A 27427-nucleotide genomic window follows, 5' to 3' on the forward strand; every position below is an offset into this window, starting at 1 on the left:
CGCGGGGCGGAGCCTGCGCGGGGCCGGCCAGGAGCGCGTCGGCAGCGGGCGGCGAGACCCGAGCCGTGGGACCCGAGCGAAGGCAGTGCCGAGGCCGCCGTGCCCCGCCGGGCCGCCCCAGCCGCCGCCATGGGCAGTGAGTAGCGGCGGCGCAGCACTCGCTGGGCTGCCGGCCTCCACGGGCTGCGGGCGGTAGGGCGGGCGCCCGGCCGGGGTCGCCCAGCCCGGGGGCCGGAGGGAGAGGCGCGGGCCGCGCCGGGCCGCTGCGGAGGGCGCGGGCCGGGGGCCTCCTCCGAGGCTCCTTCGGCGGTGCGGCCTTTCCCGAGCCGCCTGCGGGGCCCGGGGCCCGGAGGCCCGGGGTTTGCGCTCGCTAGGTGGCGGGGAGCGGAGGACGGAGAGGGGAAGCCATTGGTTTTGGGGGCGGGGAGTTAGGGAACCGAGCGAAACCTGGACCACTTCTAATTTTTCAGGAGCTTAGGAAGCTCACATTTTTATTTCCAAGTCACCCTTCCTTGGCACGTTAGTGTGATGAATAAAGCTCTCTGACTTGTTGGATTTTTTTTTTTTTTAAAGTGATGCATGGCATGTATTTTAGGGGAGGAAGAAAGTGCGATTGGCAGCATAGCGTTTTCCCTGAAATTTTCATTTCAGTTATTTTCTAGCGTTGACTGAAAACTCACTGTGTGTGAGGTTGTATAAGCCTTAGGGACAAGGCCTTGAATTATGGGGATCTTTGAGGGTTATCTTCTGAACATTCAACGGCCCATGCATTCACGCATATACTTACATAGCTGTTGCCGATGTTCGTTGGATGAATGGTTACGTGCAAACCTGAGCGGTGCATCCACTGGCCAACTAGTGAACATTTAGGAAGGAAATAGAGGAGACCCCTGACCTTGAATTTACATTTTAATCCGTGACCTTCTGCAACGCAAGAATAGACAAGTGGCCGACAGAAGCATTGCTTGAACAGGAGCTCTCCAACACCAGTGATGGGACAAGGCCAAGAAATCTGGGAGGGTGATTTGGATTGAGGTGGGAAGGAAAGAGGGATAAAGGAGTCTAGGAAGTTTTCTGATGTGGTTGATCATTTGTGTTGCATTAGAGAAGAAAGCTTCTATAATTCACATTTTCCAAATAGTCCAAAATGGCACTTGGGCAACGAGTATCTGCCTCTGGGAATTTCTGAGTTCTGTCAAATGTCAGTGACTGCCTTCGTTTTGAGAAGTTTCATGAGAAGATTATATAGTCAGCTTTTAGCTCACTATGAAAGTGTAATTAGTTAGGTCAGTTTAAAAACAATTTCTTGATGTTAGGATACAGACTGCAGTCTCTGTAGAAGATGATGATCATAACTAATAGTGCCTTCTTGTGTTTCTGCACATTACAGACGCTGGCAAAGACTGAGAGAATATCATCTTCATTCTCCAGTTCTTTGGCAGGAATTGACTTAAGCTGTGCCAGAATATAGTGTCTATCCTTAAAGAACCTTGGTTTATCTTACTTTGATATGTTATAAGTTGTCTGGAAAAGCCGTGCTTTCTCATGAAATGTCATGGTCATTTTCTGGGCTGATTATCATCCATACACAAGTACTTTGAGATCGTTATGTGGGAGAGCAACCAAGCAATGAAGGTTGGTGTAAGTGAAATGAAATAGAGATTGTATACTTAAAAAACAAAACAAAACAAAACACACAAAACTCTCTGTGTAGAAGGTGAATCCATAATCTTTCTCACTTATGCATTTCAGCATCTTTTCATCTAAATTAAGTCACTTCTGCAGTTTCAGCACATTTCCTCTTGCATTTTTCCTCTGATACATCTTATTTTCTTCTATAGTACATTGTCGTGTGGGTAATGTAGTAGACTGCATTCTCTCGTTCTTTCTTTCTTTCTTGATGTAGTGATGCTTATGAAAGTATTCCTTTTCTGTATAAATAAAAGGGCTGGATACCAACATGAGGAAGCAAAATCATGGCACAAGGGTATTTGTATTTGCTTCTATGGAGTAAACCCTTAAAACTTTTGGATACTTTTGTCCCTTAATTATTTCTCTTCCCTGATATATTTGAAATGGAGAGTACTGTGATTATTTTGGAGGTGGGAATGGGATGAATCTTCATTAAAAGTTAGAGGATGTTTGTATTTGTTTCTGTAAAAAGGTACATCTCTTTTTAAAAACTTTGTAACAGAGATATTCTTTTTTTTCTTTTTACAGTCAAATTTTTAGAAGTTATCAAACCTTTCTGTGCAGTTCTACCAGAAATTCAGAAACCTGAAAGGAAAGTAAGTATAACATATTGGTAATATAGAGGGTAGCTAAATGACTTACTCTACTGAACTAGCAAGATTGATTAACTGTCCCCAACCCTTTTCTGGTATACTTGGAGAAATAGAACTGCTCTTCCTTGCAAGAGGCGGAAAGTAAGTAACACTAGTTTAAACCAGTTTAGATGGGTTATCCTCTGTTTTTTAAAAAGTCTGTTCTTTAAGTTGGGATATTTCCAAACCAAGTGTTTCTTTGGCCTATGTGTTAGATAAGATATTCTATCTCTAGGGACCCACTGCACTATGAATGACTCAGTCTGCTGGGTCACTTTTGATGAGTACAGTTGTTTTACCTAAATGATGTACAGTTGTGCAAGTATATGTCTCCCATTTCTTGGTCATTCAATACATAGAAGAATCACAGAAATGCACCCAGAAAATAATATGACTGCATCAAATTATTCTTGAATCCTTGTGCACTTTTGGAACACAGGTTTTTAAATTCAGTAATACTGTTAGTCCCAAACTGGCCAATTCCCTGACAGTCCTCTTCTGTGCTTTCGATATCTCACAAAACTAACAGAAATAGGTGTGTGAAACTTTTGTTAAACTTACTGTTCCATTTAGAAGTGTATTTCTTTCTTTTTTTTTTTAATTGCTTTGTGGTTTTAAAAATAGTTGTTTCAGTTACATGTTAGGCATCTCGAGAAGCTCTAGCTTTTCATATTCCATAAGATATTCATATACTATTATCCTGGGCAGTCCCTGCTTTGCATAATGCTGGTTAACTGAAGTACACGCATACTGGATCTGTGTCTTGCTTTTTATCCTTTTTGGTTTCAGTTAATGTAGTTCAGGGTGTTGAGGCCTGCCTGTATTTAATTTACTTAATTCTCAGAGAAGTAAAGAAGGTATGTTTAAAAAGTTGAGCTGTTTGCTTTAGCTGATACTAACTAGGTGAGAGTATTTTAATAGTAAATAATTGGAGCCTGTCATGATGCAGAATGTTATGCTTTAATGTGGAATTTTGCTTTGTATTTGCTGTTTCTTGGTTTTGATTGATCATTCTTATTTTGTTGTAGATCCAGTTTAGAGAGAAGGTACTATGGACTGCCATAACTCTCTTCATTTTCTTAGTATGTTGTCAGGTATGTAACCAAAACCAAAATATTAATTAAATGTCTATGCTGTTGTTGGAGGGTTTTGATTGGCTATAATTTGAGAAAATTTATTTTAGTTTAAATAATAGATAAATATAAATAGATAAAATAGATTAAATAGATAAAATAAAGCCTGAAATATTTTGAGCATTGTTATTTTTAATCTGAGTTGATGGTGAAAATGGTTATCTTGTCCTACTGTGTATTCTTTTTTTTTAAATTAGTGGGTTTGAACATTTTTATTCTTTTTTTCTTAGTGTGCATTTAATGATCTTTACCCATTTTTTTCTTGAGTTTTTTTTGTATAAAGACAGATTTTTGTATATAAAAGCATTAAACGTTCGACATATACATTGCAAATGTTTTTTCTATTTTGTTGGCCTTTAATCATCTTGTAAATAGCATATATTAATTTAAAAGTCTCAAAAAGTCAAATTCTAGAACCCCAGTGATACTCTGTATTTATAAATAGATAAAATTCATTGATCCTTTTTATTAGTATTTTGCAGAGATTAAGTTCACAGAATGAGGGTAAAATGTGACCTGTCCCCATCACAAGATTGTTGAGAGGATTAAACTAGATGCTTTAGGTGCAAGTTTTTTTGAGGATGGGGCACCGGGGTGGCTCAGTGGGTTAAAGCCTCTGCCTTTGGCTAGGGTCATGATCTCAGGGACCTGTGGTTGAGCCCTGCATGGGGCTTTCTGCTCAGCAGGGAGCCTGCTTCTTCCTCTCTCTCTGCCTGCCTCTCTGCACTACTTGTGATTTTTCTCTCTGTCAAATAAATAAATAAAATCTTAAAAAAAAAATTTTAAAAAGAGCTATTGAAAATACATAAAACGAAGTAAAAAAATTTATATTAGGAAGCAGTAGAGCAGATTAAGTCCATAGTCTGGGGAAAAGCCAAATGTATTTTTTTTTGAAGAGTGAAATAATTTGGTCATCAAGATATTTTACTGCTGGGACGCCTGGGTGGCTCAGTTGGTTGAGCAGCTGCCTTCAGCTCAGGTCATCATCCCAGCGTCATGGGATCGAGTCCCATATCGGTCTCCTTGCTCCGCAGGGAGCCTGCTTCTCCCTCTGACTCTGCCTGCCACTCTGTCTGCCTGTGCTTGCTCTCACTCGCTCTCTCTCTGACAAATAAATAAATAAAATCTTAAAAGAAAATAAAAAGATATTTTATTGCTGTACTTAGTTTAAAATTGTTTTCAGTGGTCAGAGAGAGAGAGCCTTTTTTTTTTTTTTAAAGATTTTATTTACTTATTTGAGAGAGAGGGAGAGTGAGAAAGTTTGAGTGGAGGGAGGGTCAGAGGAAAAAGCGGACCCCCTGCTAAGCAGGGAGCCCCATGCCAGATTGGGGACTCGATCTGGAAATCTGGGATCATGACCTGAGCCAAAGGCAGTGGCTTAACCAACTGAGCCACCCAGGCGCCTGACAACTTTTTTTAAATACGGAGAAGTAGAGAGAAAAGAAGAATAATCATCCATATTTTTGCCAGCTACTTTTAACATCTTAGAAATTCCCCTCCCCTCCATAAAAAAATTAGATTTATAAAGGTATAATTTATGTATGGTAAAATACACTTATTTTTTAAGTGTACATTTTGAAGAGTTTTGACAAATGTAGACACCCACATACCTGCTACCTCAGGGGATACAGAACATTCTGTCACTCCAGAAAGTTCTGTGTAATCTCTTAGTCAGTCTCCAACTCACCCCCAGTGTCAGGCAAGCACTGATCTGCTTTCTGTTCCTATAATTTGATTTGTTTTTTTTAGAATTTCATCTAAGTGGGATCATGCAGTATCATTCCTTAGCTCTGGCTTTATCATGAGTATTTTGAGATTTGTCCCTGTGTTTGGTAGAGCAGTAATTCATCCTTCTTATTTCTGAGGAGTGTTCTACTAGATGACTGTACAAAATTTGTTCATCTGTTCACCTGCTGTTGGACATTTGGGTTGTTTCCAAGTTTTGTCTATGATAAAGTTGCTGTGACCATTCCTGGGCAAGACTTCCTGTGAATATTTGTTTTCATTTCTCTTGTGTAAATACCTAGGAGTAGAATTGGTGGGTTGTATGGTAATTACATGTCCAGCTTTATAAGAAATTGTCAAACTTTTTTCTAAGTGATTGCCCCATTTTTTATTTTCATCAGGCAGGTATAGGAGTTCCAGTTTCTCCCCTTCCTTGCCTGCCCTTCCTGTTGTTGAGCATTTTAGTATTAGTCACTCTAATGGGTGTTGTTTTAATTTGCATTTCCCTAGTAAATGATATTGAGCAATTTTTTCATGTACTTATAGGGCATTTGTTTATCTTATGTGAAGTGTCTTTTCCCAATCTTCTGCTCATTAAAAATTTTTATTATTGTCTCATTGAATTATACGCATTTTTAAAAGATTTTTAAAAATTTTAGAGAGAGATAGAGGGTGAGCACAAGCAGGGAGGGCGGGGGGGGGTGGGCCGGGGAGGGAGGAACAGAGGGAGAAGGAGAAGCAGACTCCCTGCTGAGCAGAGAGCCTGATGTGGGGCTTGATCCTAGCACCCTGAGATCATGATCTGAGCTGAAGGTAGATGCTTAACTGAGCCACCCAGGTGCCCTGAATTACATGCCTTTTAAAATATTTTCTGGATACAGGTCCTTTGTCATGTAAATGTACTATGACTATGTTTTCCTAGTATATGGCTTGCCTTTTCATTTTCTTAATATCTTGTAAAGAGCAAAAATCCTTCCTTTGGAAGTTTAGCAACTTTTTTCTTTGATGGTTCATGGTTTTTGTTTTCTTATCTTCTAAGGTTGAGAAGATTTTTTCCTGTATTCTAAATATTTTATAGTCTTGGCTTCTATATTTTGGTCTGTGATGTAGTCCAAGTTAATTTTTGTGTATGGTGTAAGTAAGGTTTGGGTTCATTTTTTTCTGTTTGGATAGCCAGAAAATGCTCTTCTTTCTCCATTTAATTACTTTGGCATCTTTTGCTGAAAATCAGTTAATGGTATAAGTGTGGATATATTTTTGTACTCTGTTCTTTTCCATTCATGTATATTCCATTGTTATGGTCACACTGTTTGATTACCGTAGCTTTATATGAAGTCCTGTAATCAGGTCGTAAAAGTCTTTCAACTTTGTTTTCTCTTTTCATAATGGTTTTTGATTATTCTACGTTTTTCATATTTCTGTATAGATTTCAGAATCACCTTGTCAGTTTCTATAGCTGGGATTATGATTTGTATTGCTTTGAATTTATAGGTAAATTTAGAAAAAAATTACCTTCTTGACAATATTGAATTTTCTAATCCAAGGGTCAGCAAACATTGTTCTGTGAAGGGCTCGGTAGTAAATATTTTAAGCTTGGCTGTTAGAACCCAAGACCCGTAGGAATTGTGTTGCTCAAAAAGTGTGGTATTTCTCATGACTGTTTCATGCAATAAATTAATTTATGCATTTTATGTTACTTTTTTTTTTTTTCCTGCAGTATAATTGCATAGTTGCCAAAGTGTGTTTTATATCTTTCTCATATTTAGGCAGTTCTGCCCAGGGCTGGTAACTTCTTGAATCTCTTTCCATTGAATTCCAGACAGGTTTATTTTCCCCTCCTAGCCACAGTTAAGGGGCTTGGGGTCTCCAGTTTCACCGAGTTTTATTTAGTTGGAGGGAATGGTGAGAGGTGAGATAAGCAGTGATAAGTGCAATAATTACTAGGTGGGCATGGCTGTCTCCTCTCCCGAGTGGTTCTCATCAGGTGATTGAACAGGCTGTTCCATTCCTGACCTCAGATCATTCCCTCATTCCCAACTCATGGTGACCCTGTAATTGTCACCAGAAGAAAGCCCCATTGCTCACTTCTCTGTTTCATCCCAGCTGCTGTTTCTAGTCCCTTTAACCAAAGACAAAAAGATAAGGCTATCTGTGCAGCCTGCTCCTCTCCAGGTTTGGAATGTTGTGGGAATTGTGAGGATTTTGTTGCCTTCCCATTGTGATGGCTGGAGCAGCTTCATGCTGGGCTCTCTGCTTCTCAGTTGTCTGCACTTTTCTCACCCCCATTACCGCCAGTGCTTCAGTTCATGATCCCTTTTCTTCTTACGCTACTTCATGGATTTTTTATTCTTTTTCCTTAGTTTTTTTGTTTTGTTTTAAAGTAGTCTCCATATCCAGCATGGAACTCAGTGTGGGACTTGATTTCACGACCCTAAGTTAATTTCAGGACCTGAGCTGAGATTGAGTCAGATGCTCAACTGACTGAGCTACCTGGGCACCCCTCTTTTTTGTTAGCTTTTTTCACTCTTGTTAGCTTCTACTATTTTACATGTTTAAAAAAGTGTGTTTTCTTATGCATGGGGGAGTTGCTGCTCAACTATTGTTGTATGTAAACCCATAGCTATTGATTTTACTGAGAGGAATAAGATCAGACATTGAGTTTAATAATCCAGTTGTCTTCAAGAAAGGAGGGAATGCCATTACTTAGGGCAGGTTGGCTGACTTTTTCTTGTTCATTGTCCCACAAATCATCTAATTGTGGAGGTAATGGCCATCTCTATCAGGTGCAATTAAGCAAAGTAATTTGACTGATTGACCTCTCTCCCACTTATGGAAGATTGTGATGTGGACTGTCCTGTAGTGTTAATTGGTTCTTATACACTAACTTCCTTCCTCTCAATCTCTCACATTACCTGAAGAGTATCTGCAGCATTAGGGGACATAAAATATCCATACTTCTTGCTTCACCAGCTTTGCTACCCAGCTAATAAATCCAGATGCCCAGAAAGGGTAAGGTTGATCATATGGATTGTTCAGAATTGTTGGCAGCATCTTTTGCAATTAAAAAAAAAAAAAAGTCAGCTTTGTGTAAAGAAGGTTTTTGAAACTGGAAATGTATTTTTCTTTGTGTCTGATCCCTGCATGGTAAGAGAAGAGGTATGACCAGGAGCTGTATCCTGAACATCGGTCATATAATAGGAAACATTCTGAAGTGAAGAGTTTCTTTTTCTTTTTCTTTTTTTTTGCTGATGAAAATGTAGTATGTACTTATTATAAAAAAATCTGATAAATGCTGAGAAGAATAAAGAAAAAGCCTTAATCCTACCTCCTACAGATAATTACTTTTCAGGATTTTAAATATTTACACTTAGTTTTATCTTTTACACATATTTTTATAGTATCAGACTTCCATTTATATAATTCTGTACCTTTCTTTTTATAGCAGGGTTTCTCAACAATGGCACTGAATTTTAGGCCTGGTTAATTCTTTATTGTGGGGTCATTGTAGGATGGTCAGCAGCATCCCTGACCGCTACCCACGAGGTGCAGTAGCATTTCCCTTCAAGTTGTGACACCCAAAGATGTCTTTGGATAGTGCCAGATATCCTTTGGGGGGCAGAATTGCCCCAGTTTGATAACCATGGTGTCATACTTGGTATTAAAACATAAGCACTTCTTTATGCTGTTACAAGCTTCTTTAAGATTCTTTTTAGTGGCTGCATAATATTCACACACACACATATATAAAAAAACCTTGAGTCTAACATTGGACTGTGACTGTGGCTGTCATTAGCACCCATAGCTTAGCAAAATTATTCTATGACTGGGTGGATATATCCTATAATTTACTGATAGGGGTATTTTTTAATTGTAAAAAAAAAAATAAAATTTACCATCTTAGCCATTTTCTTTTTTTTTTAAAAGATTTTATTTATTTATTTATTTGACAGAGAGAAAGAGAGAGATCACAAGTAGGCAGAGAGGCAGGATGAGAGGGGGGAAGCAGGCTCCCTGCTGAGCAGAGAGCCTGATTTGGGGTTCGATCTCAGGACCCTGCGATCATGATCTGGGTTGAAGGCAGAGGCTTTAACCCACTGAGCCACCCAGGCACCCCCATCTTAGTCATTTTTAAGCATATAGTTCAGTAGTGTTAAGTGTATTCACATTGTTATGCAACAAATCTTCATCCTGATAGGTGTTTTTACTAGTAGATTTGTGTAAGTAGTGATTTCTGTTTTTATTTTTGTTAAAAAAAACTTTCCGGGACGCCTGGGTGGCTCAGTTGGTTGAGCAGCTGCCTTCGGCTCAGGCCATGATCCCAGCGTCCTGGGATCGAGTCCCACATCGGGCTCCTTGCTCCGCAGGGAGCCTGCTTCTCCCTCTCCCTCTGACTCTGCCTTCCACTCTGTCTGCCTGTGCTCGCTCTCGCTCTCTCTCTGACAAATAAATAAATAAAATCTTAAAAAAAAAAAAAAAAAAAAACAACTTTCCTTTTAGGACACCGGGGTGGCTCAGTTGGTTAAGCCACTGCCTTTGGCTCAAGTCATGATTCCCAGGCTCCTGGGATCAAGCCCTACATCTGGCTCCTTGCTCAGTGGACCGTCTGCTTCTCCTTCTCCCTCTGCCTGCTGCTCTGCCTACTTGTGCTCTCTCTGTGTCAAAATAAGTAAATAAAATCTTTAAAAAAAAACCTGAAACTTTCCTCTTAGGGTTCACTTGTTTTGTTTGTTACAGAACATGAGAAGTAGTGTTTTTTTTTTCTTCTAAGTATTGCAAACATTAAATAATTGAGTTGTGAATTAAGTTCCAACTTAATTTATGTAATGCATTTTTTAAAACTGTTTTATGTAATATTATAGATACCACTGTTTGGAATAATGTCATCAGATTCTGCAGATCCCTTCTACTGGATGAGAGTTATTCTTGCATCTAACAGAGGTATGTACTTCTTTTTTTGTTGTTGTTTGTTTGTTTGTTTGCCTTCATACTGGGCATTAGTACTGACATCAAGTAGATGTGAAAATGTGGAAACAACTATTTTTTTTTTTTTTAAGATTTTATTTATTTGACAGAGAGAGATCACAAGTAGACAGAGAGGCAGGCAGAGAGAGAGAGAGGGAAGCAGGCTCCCTGCTGAGCAGAGAGCCCGATGCGGGCCTCGATCCCAGGACCCTGAGATCATGACCTGAGCCGAAGGCAGCGGCTTGACCCACTGAGCCACCCAGGCGCCCTGGAAACAACTATTTTGATGTCTACAGGGGTGGGGAGCGTATGGTAAAAGAAACCCGTTGCCAAGGAGAAGGGACCAACACGTAAATACTTTAAAAAGTCTGTATATATTATAATAATAGAAGTATGTACAGAGTATAGATGTACAACAGAGAATGGAGTGATAGCGCTGTCAGGAGCTTTGGTCCTCCATCCTTTTATGGGTCATATTTTCTTTGAGACTCTAATTAAATTTTTTTTGGTACAGTATTACTTTATTTAATTTAAATTCAATTAGCAAAGGTATAGTGCATCATTAGTTTTTGATAAAATGTTCAATGACTCATTAGTTGAATCTAACTCTATTAAATTTATGTATACTTTCCCAAGAAAAATTCATATATACTCACACGCACAGATTTTGCATAAAATTTTTTGAGCTTCATGACCCTCTGAAGTCTGGTCCTTGCGTTTCGCATGGGCCGGAAAGACCCTGATCTGCAGTGTCAGAGGAGACAATACTGGTAGCATTTGAATTGGAGTTCAGTATGTGAAGGAAGCGATGGGAGAGGGAAGGCTGATCTAAAAGCCCTTGTATGTAAAGCAGTGGCTAAAGAGATAGGTAGATACTGGATCATGAGGGCTTTGTTGGTAATTTTTTTAGATTAAAATAGAAATAATGGTTAATCATTTAAAAAAAAATGCACCAAAATTTGTATGCAGTTTTATATAAAGCTTTGGCTTAGAGACAAAGTAGGGAGGGTACTTCAAGTATGATTCCATTCAAGTATGAGGCCATTAGTGTCCTCTTCTGTCACACATTTAAGTTTTTTCCCCAATTTTGTATCATTTTAACCAGTGCTACCATGAATGCATAACTGTAATGCTATCTCCTATCATTTTTTAATAAAATTAATTTCTAGAAGTTTTACTGTGCAAGATACAAAAACCTAAATTTTTGATAAATAATGCTAAATTATCTTCCAAAAATTTTGTACTATTTTATACACTTAGCAGTTGTATATGAGAATGACATTTTTCTTCCATCAGTGGATATTATTAGTCCTTTAGTCTTTGGAAGTTGGACAGGTAAAAATTGGTACTTTGTATTTATATGTTGGTCAGCTTGAGCATCATCTTATATTTTTATTGAATATTTGATTTTTTTCTGAGTGGACTTGTTATAAGTAATAGAAAATTACTGACCAGTTTAAACACAAAAATGGAATTTATTAGAAAGATACTGATCATTTTTTGCAATCCGTAGAGGGAGTAGAACAACTAAGCCTGGGCTGGGAGAGAAAACCAAGGCAGCTTTGGATCAGCAGCAGGGACCAGGAACCTTTTCTTTGGGATTTAGCTCCCCAAATTCCTGGGTTCTTTGCTTCTTAGCTCAAAATTCCAAACTGTACGATTTACACCGGGCTCAGTGAGCTTTGATTAGAGTTTCAGAGTTACGTAGTTCAGATTTGGGTGTGGGGGTCCCCTCCTGTACTGTCAGTATTTCCTGAGAAAGAACGTTATTGAGTGCAGCCAAATTGTGTTCTTTTTCCTTTTTAAATTTTGTTTACTATTGGTTTCTTCATTTTTAATTGATTTGTAAGAACTCTTTGTATATTAAAGATATGAACTCTGTCATTTGTGCTCAAATATTTTTCTTTTAACTTTTATGCAGCTTTTTTTTTTTTTTTAAACTTTTATGCAGTGTTTTACCACATGGAATTTTTGTAGTTGTATCTAGAGATACAACCATAGCATGTGTCTTTTCCATTGTGGGTTCTCAATTTTTTTGTCATGCTTAGAAAGGCTTTTTCTCTTCCAAGATGATAAGCATACTCACTTGTAGTATTTTTGTTGTTTTTCTCATATGGTTAAATTTTCTATATATTGGGCCTTTATTTTGATGTAAGTCATGAGGTAAGAAATAGAGGTGTGATTTTTTTATAAATGGCCAGGCATTTGGTAAGGTCACTTTATCCTTCCCCTACTGATTTGGGGTACCATATTTCCTATATGAAATTGTCATTAAAATTTGATTATGTTTATTCTCAAACTAGATCCATTTGAAAGTTATAAATTTTGTGATTTTATTTAATAAAAATGTTTACCTTCCTATTTCTGTATCTACTGGTTTTAACAATAAGAAATGTTACCTTTTACTGTTGAAGTATTTGACAAGAAGTGAAGAATACTAGAATGGAATCTTTTCTCATATTAAGGGCACCTTTTCAACATTTATAAAAGCCAGGATTTAAGGTTGTGGTATGATAGAAAGACCAGTGAAAATGTATTCCTGATGCTATAGAATTAATCATTTTATATGTTAACTTATACACTTGGCATATTTGGTTTTTTTATTTTTCACTATAAGTACAGTATATGTTTTCTGTAAAGAAAAACTTAAAAAATCAAGAGAGGCAAAAAGAAGAAAATAATCTCACTGGGTAAAAATAACCACATCTTGACAACCAGACTAAAATACAGAAAACCATTTTTCCACTCAAGTATTAACTGGAATGAAACTGTAATACTAGTTTCCAAATTTTTTATTTTGCTATCCACTATGGCATGAACATTTTTCATGCCACTAAATGTTCTACAACAGTTATTTAGATGACTCTCCATGTGTTTTTAGAATTTGAATTAGAAGAGTCACAGATAGTCTTAAATGTCATTTTTTATTAACTTGGTATTTAATTCTCAGGCTTGGTATGTATTTCTTGTTTTGCATTAAAATAAAATGTTCAGTGTAGGTTTTAAAAATAATGATTTGGACAGATATTCTGGGAGATATCTTTCAAAGGATTTCTCTAACATTTTAAGTTTAGAATTTATTGAAATTTACCTATTTTGGAAATAGTAATTTTGATTCAATGAGTTGTTGCAAGGTTGTGTTAATAAATGAAGTAAATGAATGTGTTAATAAATTAATGCTTAAAGAATGAAAATCTGCCTGTTAACATTTGAGCATGTGTTTTAATAGACATAATTAAGGATTGTAACACTTGTAATCCTCATTGGGTATAGGAAAGATTTACTTTTTTTCCTTCTCCTTTACAGGAACTTTAATGGAATTGGGTATCTCCCCAATTGTAACATCTGGTTTGATTATGCAGTTGTTAGCTGGAGCCAAAATCATTGAAGTTGGAGATACACCCAAAGATAGAGCTCTATTCAATGGAGCCCAGAAACGTGAGCTATTAATACAATTAGAGTCTTTTCCAAATTTTAAGAATTTTGCGGTAAAGATGCTTTCCTAGTCTTTTTTGTCTTTGGTTGTAAGCATGTACTCCTTTTCCCCCAATTTTTGTCAGTATTTGGTATGATCATTACCATTGGGCAAGCCATTGTGTATGTCATGACGGGCATGTATGGGGATCCTGCTGAAATGGGTGCTGGCATCTGTCTCCTTATCATTATTCAGGTAAGAAATCCAATTTTTCATCTGCAAGTAACAAAACAGTTTGACCCCTTTTTTTCCTTTCTAACAGTTCTTTAAGTGGTTGCTACATTAATTTTCCTCCTCTGAATTATTTAATTATAAGATTTTGATTATTGAAGTGACATATAAATTGTGTTGATATAAAAAATTAAAATTTATCTTAATAGCCTCATAGCTGCATAGTATAAGGAATTATGGATCAACTATATTTCACCAATTTTTAGATGCACATTTTTTACTTTTTGATGTCTTTGAAATCAGGATGTTTTTAAAAAAGATTTTTATTTATTTGGGAGTGAGAGAGAGCAGGAGCAGGGGGAGGGGCAGAAGGAGAGGGATAAGCAGAAGCAGATTCCCCGTTGAGCAGGGAGCTAAGGCAGGGCTCGATTCCAGGACCCCAGCAACATGACCTGAGCTGAAGTCAAACACTTAAGCAACTGAGCCACCCAGGCTCCCCCAGGGTGTTTTTTCTTACAGCTGATGGTGCCCCACATTTGCTGTCAGCCAGGCAGCAGTTGTGATAGTAGTCACTGTGCGCATATGTGTATCAGCTGGTTGGAGCTGGTCACATGTTCATTGCATTGTTTGGTTGTGTGCATTGTTGGTGCAACATGTTTTTGAGATTAGTTGCTGTTTGAAATGCCTGCAAGAGTGTCTGGTTTGTTATGGAACAGTCACTGTGTGTAGTAAAACACAGAACATGTTAGATGATAAAATCTGTGTTTAGGTTTAAAATAGCTTTTCTTATAAGTAGAAAATAAAAATCCTTTGTGATAAGTTATTGTGTCATAGTTTAATTGATGATATATTTTTTATTTCTTAGTGGTGTATAAAATGATGGCATCACAAATAATATCTTATAGCCAGTAAAATACGTGAACTTGATGAACCTGTATACATATATTCCATGGATTTTTAAAGTAGATCCTTTGGAATTGAACTTTTTTTTTTCTTTGGAATTGAACTTTTATTTATTTTATTTTTATATTTTTTTAAGATTTTATTTATTTTTTTGACAGAGAGAGAGAGGGGGATCACAAGCAGGCAGAGAGGCAGGCAGAGAGAGAGAGAAGGGGAAGCAGGCTCCCTGCTGAGTAGAGAGCCTGATGCGGGGCTCAATCTCAGGACCCTGAGATCATGACCTGAGTTGAAGGCAGAGGCTTAACCCACTGATCCACCCAGGTGCCCCTGGAATTGAACTTTTAAAGACCAATATAAAATTATCCCTGTAATAAGTGTCTCAGAGTTGTCAAAGTTAGAAGATACTTCTCTAATGTACAGTCCTTAGAAGTCATTTAGAGAGGCTATCCACTAAGGGATTGTACTTAAGTTACATAGTAATTATTTATGGGATTTTGAAAAGAATTTTAATAAACACAACATCTAGAGTCCTGGTTATTTTAGAAATGCCTCAATCTATGGAATTAGGATTCACTTAGTAACATTTTTTTTTAATGGTCAGAGCATTAATTTCAGAAAAACATTATTAAATAAAACTAAAATACCAACTTATTAATATATACATTGAGAAATAGGACCATTTCAGATTGGCATGGTTGACCATTTTTTTTAATGAGAAACCTTTATAAGAAGCACAATAAGATCTTGTTGTGCATATGATTAGAACAAAGAGAATTAGGTTGTTCAAGTAGTTATCGGTGTCATTACAACAGGGAGTGCTCTTCTAACTGGATGGAAATATTTTGTCTTTTGACCAGGTAAGGAATTTTAATGTGTTAGCAGTCTTTGGTAGGTTTCTGAGCTCTAGTGTGTTCCCATAATGTCCTTATTTCTCCATTAAAAAAAAAACTGATTGGCAAATATATAACCTTTGAGAATTAGAGGAAGCAGTGTTGCAGTGGCTTGGGAAAGAGGAGCCTCTGAAAACTGATTTATGTGTTTCGGTGCTTAGGATCTCTCCGTGTGCTTTTGCCATTGTTGAGGATACTGATGCGTCAGTTGTTGTCCTACTTTGTTTCCTTACAGCCTTTGCTTTATACAACTTGTAGTTCAGAATAGCTCCCAATTTTTAGGCGCCTGGGTGGCTCAGTGGGTTAAGCGCTGCCTTCGGCTCAGGTCATGATCTCGGGGTCCTGGGATCGAGTCCCGCGTTGGGCTCTTTGCTCAGCAGGGAACCTGCTTCTCTCTCTCTCTCTCTGCCTGCCTCTCTGTCTACTTGTGATTTCTCTCAGTCAAATAAATAAATAAAATCTTAAAAAAAAAAAAAGAATAGCTCCAATTTTTATCTTTATTTTTTAAAGACTTTATTTATTTGAGTGAGAGGGAAGGAGGGAGAGAGAACGTGAGCACAAGCAGGGGGAGGGGCAGAAGGAGAGGGCGGAGCAGACTCCGGCCAAGCAGGGATCATGACACCAGGACTGTGAGATCATGAAACCAGGACCCTGGGATCATGACGTGAGCCAGAGGCAGATACTTAACCAACTGAGCCACCCAGGCACCCCCAGGTGTTAAAAGACACTTGGAATTGGCACCTAGCTCTTAGAACATTATGCTCCAGTACAATTTTTCTAGTATTTTAGTAAGGGTAATTTTGGATTCTTGAAGAACTTCATCTGACCAGTTCTGGGTTAAAGCATGGACTCCTGTGTAGTTGTTGCAAATTTGAATTTGAGATAAAACAGAGTTAAGCTATTTTAATTTTTACCCCCCAGTATCAGAAGTCAGGGAATAGTTATATTCCAGGAATGAAATAAATGGATATATACTTTTTTAAAAATAGAAAGTCTGGCGTACAAATACTTGTGGTTAATTCTTTCAGTGTTAATGTATAGAGAAATGTGTTTGGTGATAGGTAGGTAGTGTGTCTTTAAAGGCATTGCTAACATTGAGAATGTATGGATGTGCTAAAGAGAGATAATTGGATCAGTGTGTTTCACCCAGAAACATAGGTTGTGAAAACTGTTTGCATGTTGTTAGGTAAGGTGTTTCTTGCCTTATTCTTGTTTCCTTCATGTGGTCATGTCTTTCAACTAGTGAGATTTGAAATCTAAACAGTGGATCTTGATTAAAATAACAGAATAGAAAATACCAGTGTGCATGGCACGCAGGAAAGGTAAGTATCATGTTGTACAATTGCGTGCATGTGTGTGCATGCACAAGCAGAATTAAAATGTAAAGAGTTATTTTTATGCCTGATTTAGAGATTTCTACCTGTGACACATTGCACAAGTACGTGCCCATAGCATTGAGTCTCTGTCAGTATTGTAGTCAATGAGATGCTCTAGCTTCTTGGTTTCTCAGCATCTCCCACCTCAGAGGTATAGTTCACATGCTTTTTATGGTCTTTTATCTCATTCTTTAGATTTTGGAAATGATTTCTCATTTAGACTTCTCTTTTCTCTGGTTAGAAAAATATGAGTTTGATTTTCACAGGACATACATAAATCACTCTGTAGTCCGATGGTTATTGGTCTGAACACGTGGTTTGGAGAATTACAGGTATTTCAGAGTGACTTTATGACTCTGAAAGATCATTTAATCAGAAGCCCACGATCATACTTTTTGGTGGGCTGGTAGTTTGAGGACAGCAGTTAGTCCCTGCACAAGGTTGGTTCTCTAATTGGGAGTATTTAATTACTTTTTACATAATTGTGGTCAAATTAAAATCTCAGTACTAAATCCTGACTTCTCTTTTGTCTTGTCAAAGTGTTAAGCTTGGTTTTCAAACAGTAAAGGATTCATGAGCATTCTTAGAAGTTTGAAGAATTGCACCCTTTTTCCAATCCTTTGAAAGTCAAACTAAAAGACTGTAATAGACAGTTTAGGCTCTGTACAACCACTAAAATGACAGTTAAGGGGAAAAAAAAAACTGCTGAAGGTAAGCATGCTTAAAATGGTGTTCTGTAGTTTGCTCCTTTTGTAACGGGGGATGTCAGGTAAACCGAGTAAGAGGGTGGGAGGCTGCAGAGCTGGGCAGAAGGCAGGTGGCATTTCCTCACTTACGTAGGATGGGGTTTCTAAAATGGGGACAGGTGTGAGGTTGGAGGCCTAGAAGCATCTTTTCTTTCCCTCTTGATCAGGTTACTGCAGTGCAGGGAAGACATGACTGTGGAGGTCACTTGCAAGGCTATGGATTATTTTTAATTGGTGTATGCTTTTACAGAAATGTCTTCTCCAAGGAGAAAATTAAGAATTTTCAATTTCACATAAACTAAAGTTATTATGCTTTTATTTTTTAAAAAAAGGATGAGCTTAAGAACCTGGCAGATCCTTGTCTTTAAATTTACATTCAGTCTTTGTCATTGTATGTATGGAGTGCATTTTTGACATTGTTATAATCTCTATACATATTAATTTGTGCTCTTTTTGAGTTATTCTCTCTATATATTATAGGTGAGCCTTAACACCTATGGTTAAGGTTGGGGTGCTGATCCCGCTCATGCAGTTGTAAACCACATATAACTTTAGACTCCCTCAAAACTTAACTACTAACAGCCCACTATTTACCTGTAGCCTTGTCAATAGCATAGGTGGTTGATTAACACACATTTTATATGTTATATACCATATTTATACTATGTAGTAAGCTAGAGAAAAGATGTTATTAAGAAAATCAGAAGGAAGAGAAAATACATTTATAGTACTGCAGTGTATTTATTTAAAAAAAACCAAGCCTGTGTATTTGTGGACTTGTGTAGTTCAGACCTGTGTTGTTCACTGGTAACTGTATATGTAATATAATTACTCAAGTATTATGCATAATACCTTAAAAGTGTATCAGCATGGTTTACACACTTTTCCTTTAGTGGCAGTATGCAATTGCGTCTTGTTATTCTACCATATTTCATTTGGTTTTTCACTTCCTTGGAACTACTTGGAATGTTTTCAGTGTTTTGCTGTCCTAAATTGAACAAGTTTGAACATTTTTGCTTTAGAGTGCTTTTAATAGGCCTTACTTAAACATTGTACAAAACACTATTCAAATGGTTTATAAAAAATACTTTAAAGGTCGAAATGTCTGCTTTATAATGTAATGATGTTTCCACCCATCTGATTTGCAGAAATGACTTCTGACAAAAGTGGGGTTTAAAAAGATGCAGAGAGTAATAACAGTGATATTGCAACAAGTGGGTTTTACTATTAAAAATGCCTGTACTTTGAAAATAGTCAATGGTGTTCACCTTCCCCTTTCTTGAGTTTATTCTTGCTTCAGCTTACTTGCATTTCTTTCCCCACAGTTGTTTGTTGCTGGTTTGATTGTGCTGCTGTTAGATGAGCTGCTACAGAAGGGTTACGGCTTGGGGTCTGGTATTTCCCTCTTTATTGCCACCAACATCTGTGAAACCATTGTCTGGAAGGCCTTTAGTCCCACTACTATTAACACTGGCAGAGGTACATTGCACAGTGACTGCAACTGCACGAGTTTTGCTGGATGTGTGCTGGAAAGTAACCCATCACGGAGCAGGACGTGCCTGTAAACATCCTGGTTTGCTGTCCCAGGGGACATCTGGTGCTAATTGCTCAAGAGTTAAGCAGCAGAGTTTGTGGAGTATGAAATAGTACTTCAGAAAGAATCATATCTAAATAGTAGCCTCTGCTCGTTGAAAATTTCAGTGGTTGCAAACAAGCTTTTAAAAATGTTATTTAAGCCATTGCCGCAGAAGTCATTGATTTGACCGATTTCCGCATTTCCAGGGGGAGGAAAAGGTAGTGGATTAAGATTTTTCAAATGAAAACACTATTATTTATTGTATCATCAGGGAGCACTAATACTTTTGCTGCCACTCTCCTTGGCTTTCAGTAGCAACTAAATTTTGAAATCCTTCATTCTGTCTTTCCCCTTGCCCATCTCCATTTGTCTTCGATGCCATCCAAGCTTCATAACAGTTAACGGCTAAACTGATCCCAGCCTTAAGAAAAGAGCAATGATGGCTTTATTAGTATTCTTGGTAAAATAAACTTAAAAGCCAGCTCGATAGAGTGACATAGATCTTTTGATTCTGACATCTTTATTCTGCTTTGCTGCCGCTTTCTCCCCTCCCTTTCTCTTCCCTAAAGTAAAGGAGAGGCAAATCATTATGACCTAAATATTTGCTTAGGCTTATTCTCCTTTAGCTGTTTTCGTCAAGAATAGTCTCTTGAGAAAACTTGAGATTGGTGCTAAAAAAGATACATTTGCCTCCATGATGTAAAGATTTTTAGAAGCCCCACACATGGCTGATTTATAGAGTAAACATTGATGAATGATTTTGATTCCTATTTTTGCCATGTACTGGAGTTTCAAGGTTATTTGTTTGATCTTAGGGAGAGCTCTGGAGAAAGAGTCTACAGTGAATTTGTCTCTTGATTTATCAGGTACCGAGTTTGAGGGTGCAGTCATAGCGCTCTTTCATTTACTGGCCACCAGGACAGACAAGGTCCGAGCTTTAAGGGAAGCTTTCTATCGTCAGAATTTACCCAATCTCATGAACCTCATCGCTACAGTCTTTGTGTTTGCCGTTGTTATATATTTTCAGGTACGTATACTTTCTTCACTGGAGTCAGGGGGATGTGGATTTTTATTTTGCTTTTAAAGAAAAGAATGCTATTTGAAATGTCAGTATCTGACAAGTCAGTGTTGCAGAGTCTAGTCAAGCAAATAATTCTGTTCTTTCAACTGAGGTGCAAAATATTGGTGGTGATGGCATAGAACAAGAGTTACATTTCAGCGTGTGTGTGTGTGTGTGTGTGTGTGTGTGTGTGTGTGTAGCAGGGAAAATGTTAGTGTTGCTTCTCACATTCCCCACTGTATTGTTCTGCCTGTCATCTGTGTTCTTTAGTTGAGATGTGCAGTAACTCTTACTTCCTCTTCATTTTCATTTTTTAGGGATTTCGTGTTGACTTGCCCATCAAGTCGGCCCGGTATCGAGGACAGTACAGTAGCTATCCCATCAAGCTCTTCTATACCTCGAACATTCCCATTATTCTCCAGTCGGCCTTAGTGTCAAACCTGTATGTTATTTCCCAGATGCTGTCTGTTCGATTTAGTGGCAACTTTTTAGTAAATTTACTAGGACAGTGGGCTGTGAGTATTTTGTTATTTATTCTAAGCATTCATATTTATTGTAATTTGCATTTCATGGTTATATTTTGTAACTGAAAGAGATGAGCCATAATTGAAGCAGTTGCTTCAGATTCACTTTTCAGATTCACTTACTTGCTGCAGAGTTTATCATTTCTTTGGAAAGATGTTTTACCCCCATTTTTCATGGCCTGAGTGGCAATAAACTAGTTGTGATTAACTGGGCTAGAGAGAGGCATGTGATTACTAGACCGGAGAGAGCACAGAGTTACTAGAAATAGAATCCAGGACTTTCTGACTTCCCTTTATAGATCCTGTCATCATAGCTTCTTCCAAAGCAGTCCAGCCCTGTTGTTACTGAAGTGTGAGTTATTGTCGGATTGAATTTTAATTGGTTTAAATTCTGTCATATGACAAAGGAGCATTTTTTTCCTCTTTTAAAACTATAAAATTAAAAGAGACCATGGTCTTTTATTCTTCTTCAGAATACGTAGTTGTACAACTTGTATTTTAACAACTGTTATTTTTCATAGTCACTGTTTCTGAAATGTGCTTATTCTATGCCTTTATCTTCATATGCTCCCTGTTACATTGTAAGTTACAGTGACAGATCTTTCTGCTTCTACAATAAAGGTCATTTTTTTTTCTTTTTTTAAGGTTAACAGGGTAAGACAGTAACTCTTGAGTGTTAGTTGAAGGAAGTAGGATTTTGTTTATCCACAGTACTCTTTCTCCACTCATGTAATGGAAATGTGATTACCTGTAATGAGGGAAGATGTGGTCCTTCCCTTTGTGAGCTAATAATCCATCAGAAATTATGACTGTAATAATTTAATAGCAGTAAATGTATTGAGTAGTTTGTGTATAGATTGTGTTGTGATCTTAACTAAGTTCCTTTTTAATGAGAGAATTACTGAGAAATTGAATTATGTCTATAAACAGTGCTTTTGATTGGGGATTAGTGATTTTAGGGGCACAGTAAAGAAATCATCTTGAAATGTATATTCAGGAACCAGACATTTTAATCATTGCAGGCAAAAATTGCTCTCCCACCCCTTATGCCTGAAAACTTAACACTGTTCCCGGTTCTGTTCGTATAAAAATTCTTAAATGTTGGTCTGGATAAAAATCCTATTTTAAATATTAAAGGACTATTTCTTTATACATTTCTTACAAAAAGTATAAAGTTTAGGCAGTTATTAGTCATCTGTCAATATTATTTTAGTATATGTGCTGCCGAAGCGAGCACATCTGTCAATATTATTGATCATTTGATTTTATTCTTCATAGAATACTTCGAAGTGAAAGAATATGTTGCATACTCTTGTATAGTGCAGAAAGTTTCAGATTCTACATGTAATCAGAGATGGAATGTAAATGTCATCATATTCCTGTCTTTAGGAAAAGAAGGAAGGTTTTTTTTGTAAATGTATTATAATGTTGGTTTTTAAAAGATCATTCTTCTATTAATAATATATTCACAATGTTATTTATTTATTTGTTTGTTTGTTTGTTTGTTTGACAGACAGAGATCACAAGTAGGCAGAGAGACAGGTTGGGGGGAGGGAGGGAAGCAGGCAGAGCCCGATGCGGGGCTCGATCCCAGGATCCTGGGATTGTGGCCTGAGCCGAAGGCAGAAGCTTTAACCGTCTGAGCTACCCAGGCGCCCCCACAATGTCTTTTATATAGTAGATGCTCACCGTATAATTTTGAAGGAGTGAAGATATTAGACACAAAAGTAAATCTTTAAGTTATACAGAATTGTTAACTCTAGGGGCTTTGAGTTGAAAGCATTGCCATAATTTTTGAGGAGTTTGAAAAGTCATAAAAATGTATCTTGACCAGTTGGGTTCACCATCTTTCCTTTTTATTCTTGTTCTGTAGGATGTCAGTGGGGGAGGACCTGCTCGTTCTTACCCAGTAGGAGGGCTTTGTTACTATCTTTCTCCTCCTGAGTCCATGGGCGCCATATTTGAGGATCCTGTCCATGTGGTTGTTTATATCATCTTCATGTTGGGATCATGTGCATTCTTTTCTAAGACATGGATAGAGGTGTCTGGTTCCTCAGCCAAAGATGTAAGTATTTGTTGTATTTGAAAATAAACGTTTTTAATTTCAAAGTTGTAATTGAAACACTCTTAATTATTTTTATAATTTAAGCTTTTAAGTCATACATTCTTAACCCTTCCCAACAAATTCTTACTCCTTAGTATTTAATTTCTGTTTTAGGGGGATGATAAATAGAAGACTGAGAAACACTGGTTTAATGTGTGGGTGATAGGTGGTGTGCACCACTGAGCCTCAGATGTAATGGGAATGGTATGACAGTGCCTACTTAAGGGTCTTTATTTGATTTATTAGTGTGTGGAAAGCACTTTACACCTAGTAGATAGTAAACTGAAATATTTACAGTTCGATTTTCAAAGTTGTTCTTCTCTTGGCAGGTAGCTAAGCAGCTTAAAGAACAGCAAATGGTAATGAGGGGCCACAGAGATACCTCTATGGTTCATGAGCTTAATAGGTAAGGTCATGAAATTTAATCCTTGATGTGTGTATGTGTGTACATACACATGTATTTGGTTTTTCAATCTTTAATTTATTGTCAGATGTTATCCTGTTTGCATATGAATCATTTTTTTCTATTTCACACAGAACCAAAATTTAACATAATACTGAATTGTTCTCTAAAATTGTTCCCCATCAAAATTGACATCTAAATTATTTTTTAAAATTGTGTTCCCTTCACTGCTCAGCCCAGTATTAAAATGTTCTTGATGGGAGGTCCTCATTGTCTGGCTGCACATAAAATCCCCTGGGAGCTTTTAAAAAGTCCTGATATTCCATCTCTAGGAATTGAGATTTATTTGGTCTAGGGTGGATCCTGTGCATTAGTTTATTTTTTGATACCAGCTTTATTGAGTTATAATTCACATACAAATGTATTTATTCATTTGAAGTATATGGTTTAGTATATGGTTTCTGTTTTTAGTATATTCAAAGTGTATAATCATTACAATGTAATATATTTTTATTTATTTATCTTAAAGATTTTATTTATCAGAAAGTTTTTTTAGTATATTCAAAGTGTGTAATATTTACAATGTAATATATTTTTATTTATTTATTTATCTTGAAGATTTTATTTATTTATTTGTCAGAAAGAGTGAGCACAGGCAGACAGAGTGGCAGGCAGAGGCAGAGGGAGAAGCAGGCTCCCTGTTGAGCAAGGAGCCTGATGTGGGACTCGATCCCAGAATGCTGGGATCATGACTTAAGCCAAAGGCAGCTGCTTAACCAACTGTGAGCCACCCAGGCGTCCTCATTGCAATGTAATTTAAAAGACATTTTTGTCACTGGAGTGCCTGGCTGGCTCAGTCAGAGGAGTATGTAACTCTTGATCTCAGAGTTGTGAGTTTGAGCCCAACATAGGGTGTAGAGATTATGAAAAAACAAAAGACAAAAAACAAACCCAACCCCACAAACATAAAAAACAAACCAAAAACATTTTCATTACCTGGAAAGAAACCTTATACCTACTGGTTATTTCCCATTCCGAGCTTATTCCCCACCCCCGAGCCAACTTTTTACTTTTGATCTCAATGGATTTACCTATTCTGGACATTTCACGTAGTGTAAGGTTTTCAGAGTTCAGGCATTATTTGTGAGCAATATTCCATTATATGGATGTACTATACTGCATTTGTTCGTCCATTCATCAGTTGATGCAAATTTTGGTTGTTTCCAGTTTTTGACTATTATGAATAAGGCTTTTAAGAACGTATTTGAACATGGTTTGTGTGGACATGTTTTCATTCCTGTAGGAATGGAATTGTTGGGCCATCTGGCAACTCTGTGTTTAACATGTTGACCGGCAGGCTGTTTTCCAGCGTGGCCATACTGGTCTGCGTGCCCACCTGGATGAGGCTTCCAGTTCACATCCTTGCAAGCACGACTTACTTTTCGATTATAGCCACCTAGTGGGTATGAAGTGGTAGCTTTTTGTGGTTTTGATTTGCATTTCCCTGATGAGTAATTACATTGAATATCTTTTCATGCGTTTAGTTAGCTATTTGTGTATCTTGTTTGGAGAAATATCTTTTCAGATCTTTTGCTCATTTTTAATTGTGTTGTCTTTTTGTTACCGAGTTGTAAGATTCTTTTTTTTTTTTTTTTTAAGATTTTATTTATTTATTTGACAGATCACAATAGGCAGAGAGGCAGGCAGAGAGAGAGGGAGAAGGAGGCTTCCTGCTGAGCAGAGAGCCCGACCCGGGGCTTGATCCCAGCACCCTGAGATCATGACCTGAGCCGAAAGCAGGGGATGAGCCGCTGTAAGAATCTTAAAAAAATATTTTGGATATACCTCTTTTCAGGTTTATGATTTATAAATATCTTTCGCCATTCTTTGTCTTTTCACTTTCTTGGTGTCCTTTGATGCACAAATTATTAATTTTGATGAAGGTCAGTTTCTTTTGGTTGCTTTGTGCTGCTCTTAGGGTTTAAGAAACCATTGCCTAACCCAAGGTCACAAAGATTTATTCTTGTTTTCCATTAGGAATCTTGGCTCTTACATTAAGGTCTTTGAATTGCCTCGAGCTAATTTTTTTTGTGCTTAGTGTGAGATAGGGATCCAGATTTCTTTTTGTGCATGTGGATATCCAGTTGTTCCAGAACCATTGGTTGAAAGGCACTTGTATTTTTATGTAAACTTTTTATTTAGAATGTAGGTTGCAGAGAGTAGTAGAATGAACCTCCAGGTGCCCAACTTGTGTCCAGCTTCAGTGGTTAGCCTCAGTCTGCTTTCCTGTTTATCCACCATCTCCCTCAGTCTTTTTTCCCCATTCTTTAGAGTATTTTAAACACAATCCCATTGTTTTTAAGAGTTCTTCAGGCGATTCTAATGTGCAGCCAAGATTGAGTTCCTGTAAAGAGGGTCATTCATTCGCCTCTTGTCATGTAAATGTGATACATAGAAAGCATTTTGAAATTTAGTCTTCTTCTACAAGAGTGAGCTAAAGACGACCTATTTAAAATAGTGAATTTTTTTAAAGATTTTATTTATTTATTTGACAGAGAGAGAGATCACAAATAGGCAGAGAGGCAGGCAGAGAGAGAGGGAAGCAAGCTCCCTGCCGAGCAGAGAGCCTTATGCGGGGCTCAATCCCAGAACCCCGGGATCATGACCTGAGCTGAAGGCAGAGGCTTTAACCCACTGAGCCACCCAGGAGCCCCTAAAATAGTGAATATTTTAATACTTAAATCAACGTTGAGGATTCCAATCTTGTGCCATAAAAATCAAGTATTGCTTTTTTTGGCTATTGACTGGTTTCTAGAAATCCAGGTCACATCCTTCCCTGAGTCATAAAGTCTCCATCTGTATGTCAGCAGCACGTGGGACATGCACATCATCCCCGCAGATGGCCCCCTGCCGGTGTAGCGTGACGATGACGCCCCAGCGCCCTCTGCCCTGCACTGACTGACTTGTTCTGTCTTGCAGGTACATCCCCACGGCGGCAGCGTTTGGTGGCCTGTGCATCGGCGCCCTGTCAGTGTTGGCTGACTTCCTCGGGGCCATTGGCTCTGGCACCGGCATCCTGCTTGCCGTCACTATTATTTATCAGTATTTTGAAATTTTTGTCAAGGAACAGGCTGAAGTCGGTGGGATGGGTGCTTTGTTTTTCTAAATGTTCCAGTATTTCCTCCTGTGTGTGTGAAAGGGAAAATAATTTTGACACATTGTTTTTGTCAAATAATGCTGGTTCCCCTTTTCTTCCCTCACGGTTTGTTTTCAAGCGCTCACCGGCCCATTTGTGAGATGGGCGCCGAGCTCAGCCCGTGTGCAGCATTAGTACCAGCTGCCTTAAAACTGAAGTTTACATTATTCGTTCAAAAATGTACTTGTAGTGTTGCCTGTGATGCTGGAAACCAATGTACCCGCCTTGCCCTGTTCACTTGTGACGGTGAGATGGTGACGTGGATCAGTTTTGCACACAACATTCAGAACACTCACTCTTCCCCCCACTTGTTTAAAAATAAATGTAGTTCAAATTGCCACTTTCCAGTATTTTTGAGCTTATTTAATGAGTTCTGGAACATTTATATCTAATCTGTATTTTAGATATAATTAACTTTTTATACTTTTTTAACTCCTAGTATCCACGTTCCCACCCTCCCTCTCCGTCCCCTGCCTGACGTGTCCCCTCTCACAGCTGCCACTCAGCCCAGATGGGCAACGCTGAGCTTCAGTTCCAGCTGTTCCTAGAAACAACTGCTTGTAATTACTCCTGGTTTTCATTCCTTTCTTCCCAGTGACAGCAGTTGGTGCTGTTTTACTGTATTGGCTATGCCTTCGAATTCCAACACATCACTTGAGAATATTCTTTCAAGATACGAAGCCCCAATTCTTCTTTTTTTTTTTTAATCCCTAAAGCAAAGATCTAATTCTCAAGCAATGTCTGTAGTTCAGTGGGGGTGAACAATGAGTAATTCATGCTAGGAATTTGTGTATGTTGTTGTACTTTACAGCAGCAACATGAGTGTAAACAGTAGAAAATAAACCTTTATTTAATAAAA

The 27427-nt window shown here is 37.8% G+C and overlaps 2 protein-coding genes across 2 annotated transcripts in view; both read left to right on the top strand.

Moving 5' to 3' along the window:
- Positions 1–2271, top strand: part of DHTKD1 (dehydrogenase E1 and transketolase domain containing 1) — a 61807-nt gene extending 59536 nt beyond the window's left edge. The window contains exon 18 of the transcript XR_006603345.1: positions 2221–2271. The gene's annotated coding sequence lies outside the window, so the exon portion shown is untranslated. The remainder of the gene's footprint in view (positions 1–2220) is intronic.
- On the top strand, positions 1–27427 carry SEC61A2 (SEC61 translocon subunit alpha 2). Its single transcript, XM_045069107.1, has 12 exons — positions 1–136; positions 2221–2288; positions 3353–3418; positions 10042–10120; positions 13451–13582; positions 13705–13814; positions 19031–19184; positions 20148–20308; positions 20659–20856; positions 22739–22930; positions 23299–23375; positions 26352–27427. Exons 1-12 carry the CDS (start codon positions 130–132, stop codon positions 26536–26538), a joined length of 1431 nt encoding a protein of 476 aa, XP_044925042.1. The 5' UTR covers positions 1–129; the 3' UTR covers positions 26539–27427.

Source organism: Mustela putorius, unplaced genomic scaffold, assembly GCF_011764305.1.
Source record: "Mustela putorius furo isolate JIRA1106 unplaced genomic scaffold, ASM1176430v1.1 tig00003913_pilon_pilon_pilon, whole genome shotgun sequence".
NCBI classification, from domain to species: Eukaryota; Metazoa; Chordata; class Mammalia; order Carnivora; family Mustelidae; genus Mustela; species Mustela putorius.